Source organism: Chrysemys picta, chromosome 2 (assembly GCF_011386835.1).
Source record: "Chrysemys picta bellii isolate R12L10 chromosome 2, ASM1138683v2, whole genome shotgun sequence".
Taxonomy (NCBI): domain Eukaryota; kingdom Metazoa; phylum Chordata; order Testudines; family Emydidae; genus Chrysemys; species Chrysemys picta.
Window position 1 is genome coordinate 229,537,641 of NC_088792.1, and position 24,210 is coordinate 229,561,850.

Below are 24,210 nucleotides of genomic sequence, written 5' to 3' on the forward strand. Positions count from 1 at the left end.
CAACTTCTTGGAGCATCTCTTCCCCTCCTCTAAGCCAACTGCTGTTCAGGCACTGGCTCCTCCTGGGTCTAGACATTTGCTAATTTTTTGTTTTGTTTTCTCAGCTGATGGGGTACAACTGAGAAGTCCTATAGTAGAAGACAAATGGGAATAGAAGAAGATTAGAGGTGATACCCATTAATGAATCACTCATACCTTTTGACAGCTATGTTAAGATCCAGGTGGAATTACCAGGTGGCTCACCAACACAGGAATTTAATTTTTTATTGTCATTGTGTCTTTAGAAAGTCCTCTTATAGGTTACAGTGATAGAAGCAATCATCAGACCCCACTCAAATGGAGCACGGGGGGTGGGGGGTAGAAGGGAGGGGTATCATTAGTCAAACAGTAAATATCCCAATATCCCAAAAAGGAAAGAGTCACTACCCAGAGAATAGAAAGAAAGAAGGCATCTCTCAATATCCATTGGCAAACAAGTTGATGTAAAAATACGGAGCCTGCTGAAAACCAATCACTGATAAATACAGATTTTTAACTTTTATCGAAAAACGTTAACAGTACATGACATATGAACTCTGTAGTCATATGAGAATATAATTATCATTTGAATTACAGTAGCACTCAAAGGCCTAAGTAAGGCTAGGGGGCCCTATTATGCTAGGTGCTGTACAAACACAGATTCGGAGAAATTCAGAATGCTAAGTAGTGTTTACTGGGGGGGAAGAGGGAGTAAGCAGGGCAGGGAGTGGTTCTGTCAGCAGGCCCCGGGAGGGAAAATTCCAACTACCATACTCTGCACTGACTTTGCGGGGAGCACGGAAATTTAATCCTCTGGTGGGATGTAAATGCTCCAATCCTTCTCCTTGAAGGAAACACTGGCCACCAACAGGAGTGGGGAAGGGATCTCAATACGTTGGTGCTCTCTTAGCATTAATTTGGTATTTGTCACAAGTTTATGGGAAAATAAGCCCTCTGTTGTATTAGTGCTTATTGAGGCTATAATTCATCCTATACCTGAATACAGGGCTGGAGTAAGGGAGCCACAGGTCAAAGGGAGGGATTTTGCCATCAAACACACATGAAAGACCCTTTGTCTCTGGCCAATCCTTCCCATGAGGAAGGTGCCGGTTGAGGAATTTCAGTTGAGAGTTATATCTTATTGGGCAGGGAATACGGGAATTCTATTCTTATTTGGGACCTACTATCGTTATTGTTTGACAGAGGTAACCACTCCAGAGTAATGTTATTACCAAGTAACAAGTATTGGGATTTCCAGTTTCATACAATGTACAATGCTGCAACTATTCACTTAAATCACAGCCATGTGTGGAGTCTTTATTCACCAACCTCTTAGTGCCAATGACTAAAATCTTATTCGTGGAGAGCACTACTATCACTAATAATCTAGCACTAAAAGAGTTATATTAGATCCATTTTACGTGGTGTGGTGATAGAAACAAACTGACACATCAAATCAACGCATTATCTTTTTTCTGTTAACATTTGCAATTGCGAAAAATCTTGTTGTTTTCATTTTGATTAAAAACATCTAACATCTTTTAACTATAATATTAGTCATTTTGCCAGTCATATTCCAACTGTAAATTGTCCATTTGAGCCTCCGTAACTGTTAAGGCACAACTCAAAAGGCAAGATAGCACAAGTGTTCCTGGCTCCTAAACAGGAGTCTCAGTAGCATTTACAATAATCCAGACATATTCCAGATACTGTACAAAATAAACTAAACAGTATTTCTAAATGTTTTCACTAAATGAAAATGAGGCAGTGGTTCATATGGTTCATATTCACACAACCTTAAGTATCTGTTTGCATGGCCTCAGTTAAAAAACTGGCAAATCCCAAAAAACCAACAAACAACAAAGAGCTCTGCCTTACACAAAGAATGAGGCAATAAACAAAAAACATTGATCCAAGCTTATGTTCTTGGTGAGGAAAAGGAGACAAAGAGCAAATGGTGTCAACTCTTGGTGATTTGACTTGGCAAGCACTGTTGAAATGAATATCTGAATTATCCAGCCTACACCTTCCAGCAGGAGTCAGTGTAAAATAAGAAATGTTTTATTTACAACATCAGCATGCAAAATATTACACAGAATATGGCCTTGTTAGCATACAGTGGCATCCAAAAGTATCTTTCTTTTTTTTTTTTTTTAATTATGTCCCTTTCGCAATTAAAAGACATATCCGTTCACTCCTTGGGGCTGGCTTTACCTCCCACTCAGTAAGGATAATTAACCACTGGAACATCTTACCGAGGCATGGAAGTACATTCTTCATTACTTGAAGTCTTGAAAACAGGATTGACGATCTTCCTAAAAATATGCTAACACTCTACCACAAATTCCTGAGCTTGATGAAGGAACTACCAGCAATGAATGAACTTCGCTATGCACAAAGTAAGACTAGATAGTCACCATGGTCTCTTTTTGGCCTTAAAATCTGAGTCTATTTCTGGGGGAAGCTGGGAAGCTGTGTCCTGTTTCTTTAAACTGTCCCAAGAAGCCAGACAGGAGGGCAGAGGGGGAAGGTTCAGCAGATTCTCAGTGCTCTCTTTTGGACTGTTATCCTCTCAGCCCAACCAGGAGAGATGCACTTCTTTGGTTTAGGATTTTGATAGTACCAAAGTCAGTGTTAAGGCCTAGAATATATTGTATCTGATGTGATTCTGTACAATATCAAAGGAAGTTCAAAAGAATGACTTATTTTTCATATTATACTATATGTAGTGTATAGGCTTGGCCTAATTTCATAGTATTTCCGCACATCAGTACAATTTCCACTACACATAGTATGACAAACTATATCTTTACACATTACAGAAATCAAAAATACTGACTCATTTATTCATTCTCCTCCCTTGAAAGTGAATCATATTTTTGAAAATAAAGTGGCTGTATCAAAAGTGCAGTTCTCTAACCACAAGCCAGGTATTGTGCAAGCGGCTGTTGATGTGAAGAGATTATCCAACCCAACTGTTAACAATTCTGACACTCTAAGCATTGACAGCTACCTTAATCCAACCTTCAAGAATATTATATGCAACCAACTATGACATGAACTTAATTATCTTCACTTGGACCTTCAAATGAGTTCTAATTCTGAACTCAGTTTGTTGCACTTCAGTGCCCAGGGATTCATTTGTGCAAGTCACACATACTCTGAAGACACTAGCTGTTTAGAAGTACATATACCTTTTTTGTACTGTCATGTACTGTAGGCTAAGCTCCTCTCTCAGATATGGACATGTAACTCCCAATGCAATCAGATTAGCAGTACATATTTCAAACTTGTATGTGGAAACTAATACTGACCCCAAATATAAGTCTCTCATCCCAGCAATTTAATTCCTATGCTCCATTTTACTATGGTGCAGATTCTCTTGTTCATGATAATTAAAATATCTTAGGTTACCAAAAACCCAATCATGACTCATCTGTGACGCCTGAATTACAAACAATTCTTCAATTTCTCCCACATCATTATATCCACTCCTCTAAAAGGAAGTTTATGTGCAAGAATAGGCAGGCAGTATGTGGTAATAGGCCATTACACTCAGACATGAAAGGCTATTAAATCTGCTTATTGGGAAAGCAGCTTTCACATATCACCACTAAAAAATAACTTTGAAATCTGAAAATTTTTTAAAAAGGAAAAAACAATCCAAGTGGAATAACAAAACAAACAAAAAAATCCCATCATACAGAATACAAACAGAACTATCCAAAGGAACAAAGAAGCACTACAAAGTCCACTGGAAATTCAACAGAGATATTCCAGCTCACAGAAACCAAATCAAACCTGCTCTTGATGCTGTTCTATATCTGTCTTACAAGCTGAACCAATACATTTCTATTGTAGAGACCAACTTAATTCGTGGACTCCATTTTTGTTAGTGTAACTGCATTCACAAATAACGGAGTGTATCTTTGCATCTGGAATGAATTAGATGCCTAACTAGTAATATTTGTGCCATAAAAATACAAGTACAATCATTTGTGGATGCAAAATTCTGTCATCAAAAAAGAACATGGGGTTGGGACCTGGCTGAAAATCAGGGGTGAAATCCTGACCCCCCTGAAATCAATGGGATTTTTGTCATTGACTTCAGTGGGGTCAGGATTCACCCCATGACTTCAAAATCCATGTAAGTGTTGTACTTTTGCATTCAAACTACATAATTACTTGGGGAAGTTACAGAGTTAGCTTCAATCTAGGGTTACACTAACTTGCAGTGGAAAAACTACTGGAGAGAAGGAACAGCAATTCATCATGGCTACAATCTACTCCTCCACCAGAGGGGGCCTTCAGAGAGCTAATGAAACCCAGAAAATAGGCAGCACTGGCCAGGAAGGACAGAGAGCAGCATAGCTGGGGAGGTACTGATTCAGTGCATTCCTACAGCAACATCTACTGATGGGACCCCTAGTGGAAAATAGAGCTGCTCTCCCTAGCACAGGGGTTCTCAAACTGGGGGTCGGGACCCCTGAGGGGGTCGCGAGGTTATTACATGGGGGGTCGCGAGCTGTCAACCTCCACCCCAAACCTCGCTTTGCCTCCAGCATTTATAATGGTGTTAAATATATTAAAATGTGTTTTTAATTTATATGGGGGGGGGTCGCACTCAGAGGCTTGCTATGTGAAAGGGGTCACCAGTACAAAAGTCTGAGAGCTACTGCCCTAGCAGCTCTGCAGGCAAGGCCAGATAGATAAGGCTACCTCAGAGATTGTGGTTTTTCTCAGGGCATTGTTAGAGAGACAGAAGTAGGGGAGTTTGGCAGTTGTAACTAGGAATTATCCATACTATCTATGTTTGGGTTTAACTGAATTTCAGGAGTTTCTAATTTTCAATTTTTTTACTAACTACAATTAGAGTTGGTAAAAAATATATAATATAAAATAATAAATATTATTAATAATAATCTAAAAGGCATATAACAAACAATTCTAAATTTTGAACATGATCTCATTCAAAGTGTTGAAAAGAAGTCATTTATCATATTTACAAATAATTATCAAAAACACTGACAATATTCATTTACCCAAACCTGGAGTTTTTGGTAAACGAAAAATTGTCAATAATCATTTTGATAATGTTTTTGATATTTTTAAATGAAGATTTAAAAAGGCAACAAAGTTTTTGCACATAATAAAAAAATTGAACAATGTTAAATTATGGTGAGAATTTTGTTGTCAATGAAAAAAATTTAGTGCCCAAAATTTCAATCAGCGTTAGCTACAAAGCTGTTGTAAGGTTTTGGCCCTTAAATTAATGACACTCACTATCAACCTTAACTCCAGTTTCATAAGTTTTTTGTCCATGATATTTTAAAGGGCTCTACTTCCTGTATAGTGTATTTTTAATACCAGTCAAAATTATAAAGCTTTGTCCAAAGTTTTTTTAATAAGACTTTTGCTGCATTGCATCCTCCTGTACTAAAAGCTTAAAAGTGGGGACAGGAGTCCCCAAAAAATTCTGCAACAGTCACTTAGCAAGCAAGATGATAGCTCCTGTAAGGGAGGCAGGATTTGGTGAGCTGCAGTAGAGGTAAGAGATGTGGACTTCAAATTCTCTGTATCCTGGGGATCCACAGGGAATGAGATTTCCAGCTGCACAAAGAAGGGCTGACCCTCCCTAGTGCTGCCTGGCCCATTCTCAGAAGCCATGATGCCACTGATTATCTATGGGTATGTCTACACTACAGCTGGGAGCACGGTTACCAGCTCATGCAGAAAGACACACACTAGCTCTGCTCAAGTTAGTATACTAAAAATAGCAGTGTAGCAGTACGGCAGCTCAGGCTAGCCACCTAAGTATGTACCAAGGGAGTCCAGGCAAGTTTGTACTCTGACAGTTAGCCTAAGCTGCTCCCCATACTATCCCCAGCTAAACTACTATTTTTAGCGTGCCAGGTTGAGTGGAGCTAGCATGTTTGTCCATACCTACCCGTGGAAGCATGCTCGCAGCTGCAGTGTAGACATATGTCTTTGAGGGGGACTGCAGGCATGGAGTACAAGATAGTACCTCAAGGAGTACCCTCAGCTTCTGACAAATATTCACTTGAATGTCTGACAGGTCCCCAGGACAGCATATGTAGAACATCTGCTCCCTGATCCAACTTCTCCCAAGAGACCTGATCCTGCAAAATTGCAATATGTTCCCAAGGAGGGAGGAGCATATTACAAACGGGGCCACTCTCAATGCTCCCTTTCTAGCCCATTTTACTCTTCTTTGCTCCCTTCACATCTGCAAGCAGAGTGGTGGAACTGACCATTTGATCAGGGCCTGATCTAATATTCACTGAACTCAATGGAGATAGTCCCATTAAATTCAGTGGGCACTGGATCAGGCCCACAAAGAGAGAGAGAGAGTGTGTTTCAGAACATCAGAATATTGCTCAGAAAACTGCAACAAAATTGAAATATTGGAAGCACAACATAGCAATTTTTTTCTGATATGAATCACAAAAAGAGAGAAAGTACAAGCAGTTAAAAAGAAACAAGATGTGTTCTATAAGGGAGCCAAGATATTTTTTTTTCCTGACATGTGCCAAACAAAGCAGAAGAAACAGAAGAACTTGGCAACATTCAAAAAGACAGTTTGTGGAGAAAGGAATAAAGCCAAGCTCCATGTGGTTTAGAAAACTTTTGTACTGCATGACTTCTGGTCAGCTAAAATTTTCCCAGAAGTGCAAAAAGGATATTAGTCAAAAAAGTATATTTATCAAGAAACATCAGAAGATGATAAATAAAATAACACCAGTGAAACAATTTGCCAAGGGTCATGATGAATTCACCACCACTGTGGATGTTTTTCTAAAAAAGATACACTTTAGGAATTATTTTTGGGAAGTCCTATAGCCTGTGTTATACAGGAGATCAGGTCACTAGATGATCACAATGGTCCCTTGGAATCTATGAACACCACAAGTTTAAATCAGAACTCAAAATCTGTTTCATATTTGAAAAATGTATCTCTCTATTAGACTGTAATGTTACGTATGTTAGGAAACATGGACAAGTGTTAAAGCATGGGATTAAAAGTCTGGAGAACTGAGTTCCATTCCTGGCTCTGCTATACACTTGCTGTGTGACATTTATGAAAGAAAACTAGCAATTCACATTTGGGATCCTGCTTAAATTCATACATGAGATTTTACCCTTTGAGTTACAGAGCTACTGCATTTATGGTAGTCACCCCTTTTAGCTTCTACATTTCCCACATCACTATACACTAGGCTGAACCAGTGACAACATACAGAACTGGGAAAAGTCTTCTGTTTTATTTTATAGAAACACATAAATAAGATGAACAGGGTTCAAGACATCCCCACTTGGTCTGGTGCTCTGTCCCCCTCTGATGGTGGCAAGGTCACCTAAAAATCAATGAGCAACAGCAGGGGTAGGCAACCTATAGCACGCATGCCGAGTTGATTTTCAGTGGCACTCACAATGCCCGGGTCCTGGCCACCAGTCTGGGGGGGCTCTGCATTTTAATGTAATTTTAAATGAAGCTTCTTAAACATTTTAAAAACCTTATTTACTTTACATACAACAATAGTTTAGTTATATATTATAGACTTATAGAAAGAGACCTTCTAAAAATGTTGCAATGTATTACTGGCACGCGAAACCTTAAATTACAGTGAATAAATGAAGACTCGGCACACCACTTCTGAAAGGTTGCCGACTCCTGAGCTACAGCCTGGGCTAAGAGAGATGGGTCTTTTCACTCAGGCATTAGTCTCTCATGCACTGAGATCCAGAAACAGCAAAGCTCAAACCTTGCTGTTGATGACTCACCCAGGTGCTGATGATATATATGCAAATATTTGCATGATTAAGGCAAACAGCTTTAATTAATAGAGCAATTATGTCAGACCGTACCTCCCATAACAGCACAAATATGGGGGCAAAAGGAATTGAACAACATCATAAGGCAAAGTACTTACCCTTAACATCATACAGTTTGATTCAGTTTGTTTGTAGAACTGGCATGATGTGGGGGTTTTCCCCCAGAATTAAATTATTATGAATTCCCTGCAATACAGTACACAGGTCACTGACTGGTCAGGGATCTGCTGCTATACATGTCTTGTCCTCCCATTCCCATGAGAGGTGGGACATAAGTGATTATTCCAGCAATTTTGAGTATTTTAGAGTATTCTGTGAGTCATTCAGATACATGAATCAATACATCATTAGGTAGGAAAGAATTATCATCCCTATGTTACAGATGGGGAACCGAGGCACGGAGAGACTAAATGACTTGCCCAAGATGATACATTATATTTGTGACAGAATCAGCAGCAAGCCCAGATCTTCTGAGCCCCAGTCCAATGCCGTTACCAACTGCAAGACCATCCTTCCTAGACCATCCCAGGAAGGAGTACAACAGGAGATACCATTTCCTGGGGCCTCAGACAAGGAACAGCCAAATCACATTACCAGTGCTTAAGCAGCTGAAGTGGCCATTTCCACTATTATGCCTCCAGAAGGTGAGGCAGATTTGTCCCTTTGTAACTGCCCAGGGCCACCAGGCTTAAGATTTGCCCCTCTGTGCCTTCTTTCATGCCATCCCTTACACTTCTAATAACCACCTAATTAACGTTTGTCAAGTACCTTCCATCTCTTCCTTCAAAAATTAATAAAGACCAATCTATTCTATGATGCATTCTACCCTTTTCTGTTTGTTTGTTCTGGCTCATGCTTTAAGAATGCCAATCCTTTGGGGCAGGGACATTTGTTTGCTCCACACATTCTGCACACTGTATAATACGGTGTGCTATATATAGGATGGAGGCACCAGTCACAGTGTCATAGTTAAGGCTGAACTGATTTTGCACTGAAATAATAAATTAAAATAATTATCCCTTTATTTTATTCATTTTCTCCAATGAGTAACTGATAAAAGAATAAAGCAAAACAAAGTTCTATTAGCATTTCCTAAAGGAGAAAGATGGCCAGAGTTTCCTATCCAAATTTTGGAAAGACAAAAACAAAATATTGATTTTTAAGTGAAAAAAAATGTTTACAATGAGAAGCTAATAATTTTTGGGTCTTATTTGCAACAAAAATGACTAAATTTTTTTTATTTCCATGGCATTTCCTGTACAAAAATTGGTAAAGCTCATATGGATGACTTTTAGAGATTAACAAAGACAAGACAAAGTACAAATTAAAGCAGAACGAAGTAGGTCAAACGAAGTGGGAGGGAAAAAAATAACTGTTGCTAGGTGGCAGTGTACCTTAAGCAAAGAATATTGTAAATCATAGATTCTTGTGAAGTTTGTTACTTACTAAGATGCATGTTACTTGTTCCCATAATACCATCCTCCACACCTAGATGAAAAACATAAACCTAGATATACATTAGGCACAGATCTTTTTTGAGCAGACTGAGAAGCAGCACTGAAAAACTGTTTATGAGACAGTCCATTATGCAATATCCTCAAGAGAATAGCTCCACACAGTCCTTTTCTAGTTGCTTGAGAACTGAAAACCCAGTGAACTGAGACTGTACAGCTTGAAAAAAAGCAGAGATTTGCTTATTGCATTTCATCCAACCACTGTTGAGCTCTAACAGAAAAAGAATGCAGATAAATAAATTTTAACTACAACTTGCCACTTTTCAACATAATGAATCCAAGATGTTGAAAAACATAATAAATGCACTGTTTAAAACTAAAACAAATTATCTCATAGTTATTTAAGTGATTAAAATGTTTCTCTTCCCTGCTTAAAACAGAGTTAATTAGTCATTAGCTCTATTAATTTTAGGATGGAGATGGCTAAGACAATAGGAAGTGTAGAGAATGAAACTAACACACAGGTCATGAAAATGTCTATGTATTCAATGCCCTTGCAATAAACAGCATACAAAGCAAGTTGTTAGGAGAAAGAGATACCGAGAGCAGAGGTTAGAATACAAGAAAAATCTATCTGTAGTTCCTGATGTTTCCTCAAACAGAAAACTACCTTAACATATTGCCTAAATTAGCAGAGTGGTAAAAAAGACAGGCTGATGACATCTCGTGAACTACAATTCACTTGGTAAGAAAGCTGTTAACAGGCTCACAACTTGTCACAAAGAAGGACAGGATGTTCTGGAGACAAAGATGAAATCTAACTTCCTTTCAGAAATATCTGTCTGGGCTCAGGAAGGTGATGTCTTGGAGAAGGATTTTAGATAAATTTCAGTCTGTTTTTTTGGAGGGAGTCTAAACTAATGAAGAGATAGAAAATTGAACACAAGCATGATTCAGGGCATAGTCAAGTTGTAACTGAGGGGGCTAGTAAGAAATGTCCCTGGGGTTAAATATATTCCATAACTACCCACTTTAGGGTTCTTTGAAACACTAGTTCTGGCCATCACCAGAGACAGGATATTGAACTGGAAGGACCATTGGTCTACTCCAGTATTGCAATTTTTACATTGCTACATGGTTACATTCACGTGAGTTACATGTAATGTATATTTTTTCATTCATCTCAAAGAGTTAACTCTAAAGCCTAGTGTTGTCTATTAAAATGTCAATCTTGTTAACTACTTCATAGCTGATCATTTTAGCAGACACATACGTTTAACATTTTTATCCATCATTAGATTTCCAAATATCATGGTGGTACACATGGTCTTTTCATATTTGCAGCATCAGACCCATAGGTAAGAAATGTTTCTTGTTTCAAGGATTTTAAAGTTTACATCATTAAGGGCAGATTCTGTTCACCTTACTTTGGACAATAATCCCAATGACTTCTGTGGCACTATGCCGTGAGTCAGGAAAGCAAGATATGTGCTGTTTAACCTCTTACTTGGATAGATTATCTGCATGCAGAGAAGAACAGCTTGAGAAGAAAGAATTAGAAAAGCCGATGCTGATTCAATAATTTTATGAAGATAAATGGGAATAATCTTCACAATAAAATGGCAAGAGCCACCAGGTTTTTCCACATTAGAAATCTTTCTGAATGGGGAGAAATGGGGAAAGAAATAAAGGAAGAACTCCCTGGAAACATTCAAAAGATAAACATTTATTAAAAGGGAAACTCCTCTTCCTTCCTTTACAATCCCCAAATAATGTTGTGACGTTCCTCTCTGGTGTTATCTGGACCAGTGATCTGCTAGGCCTCTCCAATCCTTGACTCTGGGAGCCAGCCTTATCCTGCTCTGCTGTGAGAACCCCCACTCCTGGGCTGTTCACGCACAGCCTCTGGCATGTAAGCTGCTTCCAGCTACTTGCAAGTGAATGACACTAGCCAATATCTCCAGTCCCAGAAACAACCCTAGGAACCTCTGTCTTGCAGTGTCCAGTTATGCCTGCTGGACACTGCAAGCTTACATAAGTTTGTCAATTTAAAAAAGAAATGGATATGTACCAGGCTTGTTCTCCCAAGGGGAGTTTCTGACACACTGCAAACCAAACACACTGCTTCAGGTAGAATAAACAAGCAGATTTATTAACTATAAAAGTAGATTTAAGTGATTATAAGTCAAAGTATAAAAAGTCAGATTTGGTCAAATGAAATAAAAGCAAAATGCATTCTAAGCTGATCTTAACACTTTCAATGTCCTTACAAACTTAGATGCTTCTCACCACAGGCTGGCTCTTCAGCCAGGCTCTCCCCTTTGATCAGTGGTTCAGTCGCTTGGTGGCGGTGTCTGTAGATGTAGTCGGAAGAGAGAAAGCATGGCAAAATGTCTCTCTCTTTTATCATGTCCTTTCTTTCCTCTTGACTTTGCCCTCCCCCCACCCTTCGGAATCAGGTGAGCATTACCTCATCGCAGTCGCAAACTGCCCAAAGGGGGTGAGACTCTTTTGTTGCTGCCTAAACCAGTGTCCATTGTTCCTGTGAGGCTGGGCTGGGTTTGTCCCATCCACCTCTCTGTTCTTGGAGAGTTTCTGAATGGGCTTGCTTTAAGCCATGAGGGTACATTTTCAGCCTCATAACTATATACACAGGAAATTATAACCTATAACCTTACTATAACATTACTGTAACAATTACTATAACATCACTATAACAACCATGCTCAGTGCATTATGAGCCTTCCGAAGACACCCAACATGACAAACTTTGCACTGGATAGCACACAATCATTTTATAAAGATGAACATGGGGGTGCAGGATGTTCCCCCGAGGTACAGAGCATCACAAATGTATTTAAGTAATTTAACAGAGAAACTGCATTTACCTCATCCTGAAATCTGATTATGGCTAATGCACACCTATAGCACTATGCAAGTAATAGCAAAACTATTAAATTCAGTAACATTTAAGACCAAAATCTTGCACACTCGTTTTTTTTTAATAAGCCACTCCAAATAAAGGACCCCAGTTCAGCAAACCACGCCTAACCAGCAAAGCACTTAAGTCCCATTGACTTTTATAGCACTTTAATTAAGCATGTGCTTAAGCTGAACTAGGGCCAGTGCTCCTCACCTTTGAGCACAACTGCAGCTTCAAAAGACAGTGACCCCTGCAACATCTCATGAGAGTTATAGGAATTAAAGAAAATTCTCTAAATCGTTAGGACATTTAAACTCCTATGCGGTCTGAAATGCAATAATAATGGTCAACTAAGAGACTTCATAAAATATGAACCATTTTTCAGTCATTCAATTCAATAAGGCTTCACTGGCATGACACGCTATACACCTGTTACCAAAGTTGTCAAGGGCTGGGGTTACACACTGGGTTTGAGGTTTGATCCTGTGTCCATTTGTCAGCAGCATCCATTCCTGATCCAGTGGCAAGCTGCTGCATAGTGTGATGCCATCTTTGCCATATCTCTCCTTCCTCTCAGTGTGGCAGTTTCTCCTCAGCACTTTTGATAAAAAAATCTTTACATTTGCCTTAGTTTTGCACATTTTATTGTAGCAAGGTAGTCTGCTAGTATGAAAGCTCTATGTAGGGATCTGTAGTATTCTAGCTGGATGATGTTTTGATTTGTTCTTTTCAATGTCAGGTATATTGGTGTTTTAGGCACTGATCCAAATATTGAAGAATTCAGTTCATAAAGAAAAAATAACGAGAAGTTCTTGTGGCACCTTAGAGACTAACAAATTTATTTGGGCATAAGCTTTTGTGGGCTAAAACCCACTTCATCAGATGCATGGAGTGAAAAATACAATAAGCAGTATATATATTACAGCACATGAAAAGATGGGAGTTGCCTTACCAAGTGGGGGGTCAGTGCTAACAAGAAGGGGTGAATATCAACAGAGGGGACATTACTTTTTGTAGTACTAATGAGGCCAATTCAATCAAGGTGGACGTCGCCCATTCCCAACAGTTGACAAGAATGTGAGAGTATCAACAGAGGGAAAATTACTTTTTGTAATGACCAAGCCACTCCCAGTCTTTATTCAGGTCTAATTTGATGGTGTTCAGTTTGCAAATTAATTCCAGTTCTGCAGTCTCTCTTGAAGTCTGTTTTTAAAAAGGTTTTCTGTTGAAGAATTGCCACTTTTAAGTCTGTTATTGAGTGTCCAGGGAGACTGAAGTGCTCTCCTACTGGTTTTTGAATATTACAATTCTTGATGTCTGATTTATGTCCATTTATTCTTTGTGTAGAGACTGTCCGGTTTGGCTAATGTACATGGCAGAGGGACACTGCTGGCACATGATGACATATATCACATTGGTAGATGTGCAGGTGAATGAGCCCCTGATGGTGTGGCTGATGTGGTTAGGTCCTATGATGGTGTCCCTTCAAAAGATATGCAGACAGAGTTGGCAGCTGGGTTTGTTGCAGGGATTGGTTCCTGGGTTAATGTTTTTGTTGTGTAGTCTATAGTTACTGGTGAGTATTTGCTTCAGGTAGGGGGCTGTCTGTAAGCGAGGACTGGCCTTTCTCCCAAGATCTGTGAGAGTGAGGGATCGTCCTTCAGGATAGGTTGTAGATCCTTGATGATGCGCTGGAGAGGTTTTAGTTGGGGGCTGTGGGTGACAGCTAGTGGTGTTCTGTTACTTTCTTTGTTGGGCCTATCCTGTAGTAGGTGACTTCTGGGTATCCTTCTGGCTCTGTCAATCTGTTCCTTCACTTCACCACTTCTTGTCAACTGTTGAGAATAGGCCACTTCCACCTTGATTGAATTGGCCTCATTAGCATTGACCCCACCAACAACAACTTGGTAAGGCAACTACCATCTATTCATGTGCTGTAATATATATACTGCTTACTGTATTTTTCACTCCGTGCATCTGATGATGCATCTGATGAAGTGGGTTTTAGCCCATGAAAGCTTATGCCCAAATAAATTTGTCAGTCTCTAAGGTGCCACAAGGACTCCTTGTTGTTTTTGCTGATACAGACTAACACAGCTACCACTTTGAAAACAGTTCATAGAGAATTAGTTAACCAAATAGTAATTTGGTTTGCTGCACATGGTAGTGATCTTGCCAGGTCTCATTTATAATGTAATTCTGTTTTAGCACAACGGCCATACACTTCTGCTCCAGAAACTAAACTTTTACTTAAAAAAAAAAAGTCTGTAGGCCTTACGGCTACGAATATAATCCTTAGAACAGTGGCTCTGAAACTTTTGTACTGGTGACCCCTTTCACATGGCAAGCCTCTGAGTGTGACTCTCCCCCCCCCCTTATAAATTAAAAACACCTTTTAATATATTTAACACCATTATAAATTCTGGAGACAAAGCGGGATTTGGGGTGGAGGCTGACAGCTCGCGATCCCCCATGTAATAACCTCGTGACCCAGAGGGGTCCCAACCCCCAGTTTGAGAACCCCTGCTTAGAATATGTTATTTACTTTTATTGTTCCTGCAATTCATGTCTGACTGTAAATTTTATGGGCATAAGTTTTGCATTTGGTGCCGAGAAAACCTGGGGTGGGGTAGAAGGGAGGGACATGGGACAACACTTCCCAACAACTATTCATGCATCACATAACTATTTTCACCATTTTCTCAAAATAGGCCGTGCAGAAATATGATCATGTACCTTCTTTGAAATCACCAGCTCTCCAATTGGAAGAAACAAAAACTAACATAATGGGAGAAACTAACAAGAAATACAGAAATCCCCACAACTTATCTTCTCTGTTGCAACATTTTATCAGCACTCTCTGTAAATAAAAGAGGGCAAAGAACAGATGAAGCCCAGGAGTATAGCCAAGCAATGTAAGTGTACATCTGACTCCAACATGACACACAACTTCACCTAAGGCTGAATGTGACAGGTCACTAAAGTCTGGATTGTTTATTTGGAGCTATGTGTGGTATATTGCACTCAGTTTTTCTTGCTAGGGTATGGATAAAGCCTAAGTGCCACACCTAAATGAACTTTACATGCAAACATACCACAGGCCTGACCCTGCATGGCTTGTACACCTTAAATTCCCACTGATTTTGATGTGGGTGCACAAGAAATCAGTCCTCTTGATTTATTATCAGTCCAGCCAGGGCCAGTGTAACCACTAAGCGAACTAGGCAGCCGCTTAGGGCGCCAAGATTTGGGGGCACCAAAAAGCCGTGTCCGGCGTCACGGAAGTCAGCTGAGCAGGGCAGGGGGTGAGGCCTCCATAACAAACCCGCCCCCCAGCGCGGGGTGCCGCACAGGACAGTCAGTGGGAGCCTGCGGCGGAGCAAGGAGGAGACAGCCAGCCGGGCGAAGCGACCAATGCGGCTGAGGGACAGAGCCTGGGAACGTTCAGAGACCCTGCATGCTGGGGGCATTCTCATCCTCCTTGCTCATAGGTTCCCCCGGGCCAGAAGGAACCGCTGTGATCATCTCCTCTGACCCCTTGTATTAATTCTAATAAACAATGCCACATTATGCAGTATTCATTGTTGAAAGTTTATAATAAGCGATGCTCCGGGGCAGTGGGGGTGGGGGGGGGCGGCGCAAGGTGGAAGTTTCGCCTAGGGCGCAAAATATCCTTGCACCAGCCTCAAGTTCAGCACATTCTTGCATATAATGCATGTGTCTGCATGTCACAGAAATACTTCACTTAGAAATTACAGGCCTAAGACTGCACAGATCACTGGGTACATTCAATGCTCAAAACTGTGCCAAGTTTCAAACTTGGATTTGGATCCTGCTTCACACCAGCACATGGAACCTTTAGACAACGCACTCAGCTAATAAAATAGTAACTGGTTTTATCACTGCAACTGACATAGGGGACCTATGTTCGTGTCACTCATTTGGAGTATAGTGTTTGTAACTTACGTTGCATTTCACATATAACTTTTAAGACCCACAGAAAACCTCTGGCTCTAAAAATGCTGTGTGCTGGGCTCAGGACAGTTACACGGGGCTCTCCAAAGGCTGCCCCCCAAAAGCAGGAACTCGGGACCTGCAAATGGGATCTCGGTCACTGTAGCTGTAGGGGGCGGGCGGAGTACAATAGATAACCTGGTCTCAGCCTAAGGCGGCGCCAGAGCTATCGCCTTTCTACTCACTCTCCCCTCTCGGAGCAGCACTTACCCAAAGTGCCGGGGGGGGGTGTGGTATTTACGCCTCTCTCCCCCCATCGCACAAAGCCTGCAGGAAAAACCACCCCTCCGGGCTCTTCCAAACGCTGTGCAGCGACTGCCTCCTTCCCCGCCCCTTACCTTCGTCTCCTGCCGCGGGCGCACGCCGCCCAGAGGAGCAGAGCCGTGGCGATGGCTAGGCCGTAGGTGCAGAGCTGCAGCAGCTCCCAGGGGCCCATGCTAAGGGAGCGGGCGCGTTTCCTTCCCCCCGCCGCCGCTGCAAAGGCTGCTTCGCCTTGGAGGGGAAAGTTTGTGTCTGCTGTTACCAATCCCTGTCTGCAGCTCCCGTTCCGATCCTCCCCCGGCCAGGGGCTGGGTTTGGCTTCGGCGTCTCGCCGCTGAACTTTGCCTACCCACTGTGCGAGCCGCCCTCCCGCCGGGATTGTCCCGGCTGCTGCCCGGAGGAGAGGCGGGCAGGCAGCCAGACCTGTAGGAGGGCATGCGCCCGCCCCCTCCCCCAGGCGCAGTTCTTTGCTTTCTTCATGCCGGGGGTGGGGGAAGTGGCCCCTCACATCGGGGAAATAGATGAAAAGTACATTGCTGCCCTAGAAACTCCCAAGGAATGAGTCAGTGAGGCAGGGAATGTACCTTCTAGTAATGATCCACCCATCCAAGAATGACCCACAAAAGTAGTGCCCCTTTAACTGCACTGTATTGTGAAAGTAGTGTAACCCCTTCCCCAGTTACATGGATCTAAAGGTGCTTAAACTGATATAGAGTATCAGAGGGGTAGCCGTGTTAGTCTGAATCTGTAAAAAGCAACAGAGGGTCCTGTGGCACCTTTAAGACTAACAGAAGTATTGGGAGCATAAGCTTTCGTGGGTAAGAATCTCACTTCACTTGCATCTGAAGAAGTAAAGTTCTTACCCACGAAAGCTTATGCTCCCAATACTTCTGTTAGTCTTAAAGGTGCCACAGGACCCTCTGTTGCTTTAAACTGGTATAGTTCATTCCCATAAAATAGGCTATATCAGGCAGGAGTGCTGGAACAATTTGTATAGTGGAGGTACTGAGAGCCATTGAACTAAACTGTAAACCCTGTATATAATGGAAACTACTTCAAGCCAGGGGGTGTGGCAGCACCCCTGCAGCCTTAGTTCCCGCACCTATGCTACCAGGATATCTGTCATAGTATCTAAGCACCTCCTGATCTTTAATGTAGCTATCCTCACAGCAGTTTTTTATACCACCAGAACTGCATCCACAGTAGGGGACTGTAATGCTGGTAAAAAGTAAACCCCACACCTTTCATGGAAATATGAGTCAGCAGTGTGCCCTTGTTGCCAAGAAGGCTGTATTAGTAGGAGCATTGCCAGCAGATTGAGCGAAGTGATTATTCCCCTCTCTTCAGCACTGGTGAGGCCACACCTGGAGTATTGCGTCCAGTTTTGGTCCCCCTACTACAGAAGGGATGTGGACAAATTGAAGAGAATCCAGCGAAGGGCAATGGAAATGATTAGGGGGCTGTGGCACATGACTTACGAGGAGAGGCTGAGGGAACTGGGGTTATTTAGTCTGCAGAAGAGAAGAGTGAGGGGGGATTTGATAGCAGCCTTCAATTACCTCAAGGGGGGTTCCAAAGACGATGGAGCTCGGCTGTTCTCACAGGTGGCAGATAACAGAACAAGAAGTAAAGGTCTCAAGTTGCAGTGCGGGAGGTCTAGGTTAGATATTGGGAAACACTATTTCACCAGAGGGAGGTGAAGCACCAGAATAGGTTACCTAGGGAGGTGGTGGAATCTCCATCCTTAGAGGTTTTTAAGGCACGGCTTGACAAAGCCTTGGCTGGGATGATTTAGTTGGTGTTGGTCCTGCTTTGAGCAGGGGATTGGACTAGATGACCTCCTGAGGTCTCTTCCAATCCTAATATTCTATGATTCTATGAAATATTGGATACAAAAACTGTGTGTAAACTTAGGCCTTAGCTACACTGGTGCTTTACAGCGCTGCAACTTTCTCGCTCAGGGGTGTGAAAAAACACACCCCTGAGCGCAGCAAGTTGCAGTGCTGTAAAGCACCAGTGTAAACAGTGCCCCAACGCTGTGAGCCGCGCTCCCAGCCCTGTAAATTAATCCCCTCATGGAGGTGGAGTACCTGCAGCGCTGGGAGAGTGCTCTCCCAGCGCTGGCACGTGATCACACACTTCAAAGCGCTCCCGCGGCAACACTTTGAAGTTTCGAGTGTAGCCAGGGCCCAAGCCTAAGCTGCCAAGAATCACAGTATTTTAGCACTTCCTTCAGGTGCTTTATTCTGTGTGGTTTAAGTGGTGTGTGAATTTACAGAGCTTCAGGGTTTCTGGTAACAATGTAATCAGAAGCTGCATCTCCTTTTGGTGGGGTGAGATGAAAGGTCCAGAGCTCTAACTGGTGTTGCTCCCAGACTGGCCAGATAGAACCAGTGCGATAAATAGTGCTCCCTTCACGCCAATCTTAGAGCTGTTTTAGGAGACCAATTTAGGAAGTGGAAAATTTTGGGAGGTCTACTGGTTCATATTTTGAAAATCAGACGTATTTCCTTGTGCAAATATTGGGGAGTGACTGATCTCATCACACTGTCATGCTTATGGGTCCAGACTAAGACAACAAGCAGGATCATTCGACTTTCTAAAGGCCTGGTGGGGAAACGCTATCAAACAAAGGCCAGATACCCTTATTCACCCTAAGGGCTTCTCTTCCCTGCGTTTATTACCTCAGGGTAAGTAACGCATGTGAGCTATCCCAAGATAAAAACACAATGAAGATAAGGCACTTTAGTTTTATCATGAGGTAAACTCACTGAGGTCCCAGGCAGAGATACGGGCTGACCTCAGCGAGTTTACCTCATGGTAAAACACTGGATACAACTTGGGGCTGGTCTTCACTGTGTTTTTACCTGAGGATAGCTCACCTACATTAGTTACCCTCAGGTAAAAAATTCAGTTCTTTTTCAGTGTTGCCATCTCTTGTGATTTTATCATGAGTTTCATAATATTTGATGTTTTATTTATACCCAAGTTCAAGGAAACAAGGGATTATATGAGAACCTCAGCTTTCATTTTTTAAAAAAGTAAGATTCTAGCCTTCCTGGTTATAGGAGAAGGCTTGCAGATGTGACCCAAATGCACCATAAATACCCAAAGTCCAGAAGGCAAATAAAAAGAACCTAGAATGTATTTATTTATTTTTTTAACTCATGATTTTTAAGCCAATCTCTTGATACTGGGAGACCTGACTCATGATTTTAGAATGTTTAGGCTTGCATTACCATGTAGCTTGCTCTTCAGTTCCAATTGATTTCAATGGACTGTTCAAGGAAGTACTAAGGTACTACTCAATGCAAATAAGGGGCTCAGAATCTGGCCCATAATGCCTATAACAGTGAGTAGTCCCACTGAAGTCAAGGGACAGACAGAGTTACTATGTAGTGCAAGGATCAGGCCTTTCTTACTGAAAAAGAAACTGACATTTTCCTGGCATCTTGAGAATCAGAATTTAAACTTCCTGTCTAGGGCTTCTTTTTTTAAAAAATCACCATTTTGGAAATCCCAAGGGATTTCCAAGAATCATTAGCTCATTGTGTCTTTGAGCTAATCCATTGTGAATGCAGCAAATTAAAACTGAAAACCACTGCACTGCAAGACATTATTACAGACTGTTAAATACTTTCCATTCCACAATGACCTCTGTTGCGAAAATCCAGTATTTTACAACTTCCTTACTGGGAGAATTCATAATCTGCATACAATTTTTAATAGCCTATAAAAGCTAAAATAATAAGCGATTTGAAATACTAAACATGGAACAGATGACTGGATATGGGAGAGGGATAAAGAGGGATACAACAGTGTTTTGTAATTATTAACACTATTAACATTGTTCATATCTACTGGCCAGAATAAAACACAGGTGAGGTCACATTTTTGCAGTAGTAAGGGCCTGATCCTGCTAGGTGCTAAGCACCATCAAATCTTGTTGGACAAGAGTGCTCAGAATTTTGCAGGATCAGACCTTACAAAATGCCTAACACCACAGATTCTTTCAACTCTAAGGCACTGGTTATATCATTACTATCTAATTGCTGGTTGTTGGTCTATATGCAAAATGAGCCATCTCAGTCCAATTCACATGGGACAGAAGTTTCACATAAAACACACCATTACAATTACTCATGTAGCACCACAAATGTATATATTGGCATCCTAGCTGGGTAGGTAGAGAGGTCAAGAACTGAATTGGCAGGAAGACTTAACAACCCTCTGATACCTAAAGTGGGGCCCTCCAGGTCAGAGTTGCCCGATAACACTGAAGCAGCTGCAGTGGGGAGGCTGACATGAAACCCTACACTCTGGTCCTGGGTTTTAAAATGGTTTTCACCTCCCCAGCTTTCCCCCTCCCCTTCTCCTTCATAAAACCTGATTACTTCATGCTTTTTCAGAAGAAATGGCTTTCCCCATCAGTAAGTATAATTTTAGATTGCCATGTTTCTTTCATTGTCAGATTTGGCCAGCAGGATTTGACCTTACTCTAAAAAAAAATTATTTTGAGACTTGAAACCTCTTTTTTTTTTTGGTGCAAGGTTTCACGAGGCTATTATAGAGCTCCTGATTAATCGTGATCATGAATAGGAGACACGTGTGCATATTATAGTATTTATTAAAATTAACAATAAATTTCCAGTTGGATGCAGTAGTGTCCACTTTTCCTAAATTATTGTGTGGTGCTGCTGTATGCTGTGAAATACCAGCAGGATTTGGTCTTAAGTAAATAGCAAAACACCACTGAATTGAAAACAGATCCCTAGAAAGCTGGTAGAGGTGATGGATGAAGAGATAGCCGCGTATATGCACTTTATAAAATATTTTGATATCTTTCCGGTTGAAAGTCACTTATGTAAATGTAATATTATATGTAGGTGTTCATATACCATGCTAGTGAGCATCGTAAGATAGATAGCTAAATAGATGTTCAGTTAAATTTCTCCTGTTTAAACTGTGACTATTCTGTACATATGCTTCAATTCAAAATGCATACTGTGTGTATATTTCATATTGCCAATGTTGTAAGATGATATTGATCATATTTTTTGCCTTATGAAAATGTAGAAGATTTAAAATAAACTTAGTACATAATGTACCATAATCTGTACAGTATGTTACTTTTCACAGGGTGATTTTGCTGTAGAATATTGTAATCAAATATAGTAATCAACGTCACTGCAGATAGCAGGGGTAACTCAACGCCATGGGTGGCACATGACTCCTCCATTTGGGAAGGCTGGGCGTGCCCGGACCATGGCCCCGCCCCGAGACTCGCTCCCACTCCGCCCCTTCCCTTGAAGCCCCCCACCCGCCCGCCGCTTGCACCTCTTTTCCCCCTCTCCCAGGCCTCCCCTCACCTGTCTGCCTGTCTCCCCCACACACACCCCACCTGCCCACCCACCAGCCCGTCAACTGGCTGCTCACCACTCATGCTTGCCTCTTCACCCCCTCCCCGGAAGCCCCCATGTGGGAAGAGGCAGAACAAGGGCAGGGCCTTGGAAGGAAGAGGACAAGCAGGAGAGGGGCCCCAGGGTGAAGCACAGGCTGGGTCACAGCCCTGGTGCCCTTTCGGCGGTGGTGGGATGCTACAAAGGCGGTGGGCCCGCTGTTCTTGAGGCTTAGCATCCTCTGGCCTTTTATACCCGCTGCCCATGCTCAATGCAGTACTTAGAGTAGCCACTGCTCCACCGGCTAGCCTCCTTGTGCACCAGAATTTAAGTGTAAGTATCCTGCTATGGGGTATACAGAAGATCAGGGTCCATATCAGTAAGATATCAGTGAGATTTATATTGTATGTGTGACTAGTAGCACCGCCTGTAATTAAAGTTGACTGAACATTTCCCATAATAAGACTGGTTTCCTTTATGTATATAGCTTTGTCAAATGTCAACTATTTGGCCAGAGATTCTTCATGTCAGTTGTTTGTTTCAGGCTGAATTTACTTTGAAATTTTCAGCCAAAACAGTCCAGCTGTGTTAGAGAATGAAGGTAGGGAAAAATACATTGTTTTGTCCATGTTAAATAATTCTGGTGACATTTTCATTGAGAACCTCTAGCACCCCCGTGCTTTGGACCAGGGACTTGAAATTTGGCAGGGGAATGGCCTTTGTGTCAGGGATGTGCCTTGTGTCCAAATTTGGCTAAGTTCCACACTTAAAAATATCAGTTTGCACATGCTTAGTACACACTTGCTAGAGCTTTGGAGCTAAATACCCCAATCCATCTGCACTGGGCATGGTCCAGGCCAGGGCTGATCAGGACTTTCCCTGCAACTGCAATTCTGGGCTGCTGCAAGCCAGGTCTGGTCTGGGAACAATAAACAGGGAGCATGTCCCTCCTGTGCTTTCAATCTGGGCCCAGGAAGGAGGGAACTGTCTGATTTAAAAGCAGATGGGACAAGAGCCAAACCTGGGGGGTGAGAGGAGAGTAGATTGACATAAGAAGCTGAGGGGGGAAGGGGAGACTGGGACTGAAGGCTGTGGGGGAGGGAAACTAGGAATGGCAGTTGGGCAGGCAAGGAGACTAGGACTGGGAATTGGTGAGGGAAACAGCAAGAGGGCTGATAAGCTTTCTGGGGCTTGGGCTGAGATCACATGAGAAGCAGAGGGTAGAAACTGGGACTTGTCTGGTCAGGGAGGTTGGGACTGGCAACCAATGCAATGGCAGCAAGGAGGAGGTAAGAGAGGAAAGACAGATCGGATGAGAAGTTGGGATGCAGAGGGACCAGCTGGGCAAAGAGACTGGGATAAGTAATTAAGTGAGGACACTGAATTCAGATGAGCAGCCTGGGGAGGAAGACTGGGACTCGGAGCCAGTGGAGCATGGGAAACATGACTGGGGAAGAGAGACAGATCAGACTAGAAGCATGTAGGGGGAGAACAGGTACTGACTGGACAAGGACACTGGGATGGGGAGTCTGGAGAGGTGAGACTACAATTAGCTGGCAAGGAGACAGGGACGGGGTGTCCAGAGAGGTGAAACTAGGTCTGGCCAGGCAAGGAGACAACAACTGGATTGCGAAGCCTGAAAAGGGGTGACTAGGACTGGCTAGTTGATGAGACTAGGACTGGGACAAGGAGCGAGGGATAGGGAAGAGACAGGACTGGGACAGAGACTGGTTGGAGGGGCAAAGGTGTCAAACTTGTGGGGAATGAGCAGAAGAGTCTGTTCCCACTAAAGAACACTTACCTCCGAATCCTGGAATGAAACCCACAATTCCTGAGTCTCACCATTCCTTTGTTGTCAGCAGATATCTGTGAAATCCATTTGCAAAGTGCCTGTCTCATCCCCCTCTAGTGCTGGTCTATCTAGAGGATGACACCCAACTACTGCTATAAATTACTCTTTTAGCTCAAGTGGCAGAGGTCTGTGCAGTATATCTAAAGGTTCCAACTCTGCTGAAGAGCTATGTGACTGTCAATAGATCATGATGAAATTTCTGTTTTTCCCCCCATTTTTTTAATAAACCTAGAAAACTGCACACACAAAATTACATTAAAAGAATATTAAGGTTGCAAAGTCAAGCCCTTAAAAGTTAGGAATGGATGGACCTACTCTGGGGATAAAATCATGGTTGTGTAGTGAAGGGGACTGTTGATTCTGGGACCCCTACTTCAATTATTGCAGAAGTGGAAAGGTATGTAGTGAATGAGGCAGGGGCTTGCAGGAAGAGAA

At 42.1% G+C, this 24,210-nt stretch overlaps 1 protein-coding gene across 1 annotated transcript in view; it reads right to left on the reverse strand.

Annotated features, from left to right (window-relative positions):
* LOC101932491 (cytochrome P450 7B1) overlaps positions 1–16,903 on the reverse strand; it is a 198,541-nt gene extending 181,638 nt beyond the window's left edge. Inside the window, exon 1 of the mRNA XM_005288096.4 lies at positions 16,602–16,903. Coding sequence (XP_005288153.2) covers positions 16,602–16,699 — 98 coding nt within the window. The 5' untranslated portion in view covers positions 16,700–16,903. The remainder of the gene's footprint in view (positions 1–16,601) is intronic.
* Positions 16,904–24,210: the final 7,307 nt, after the last annotated feature.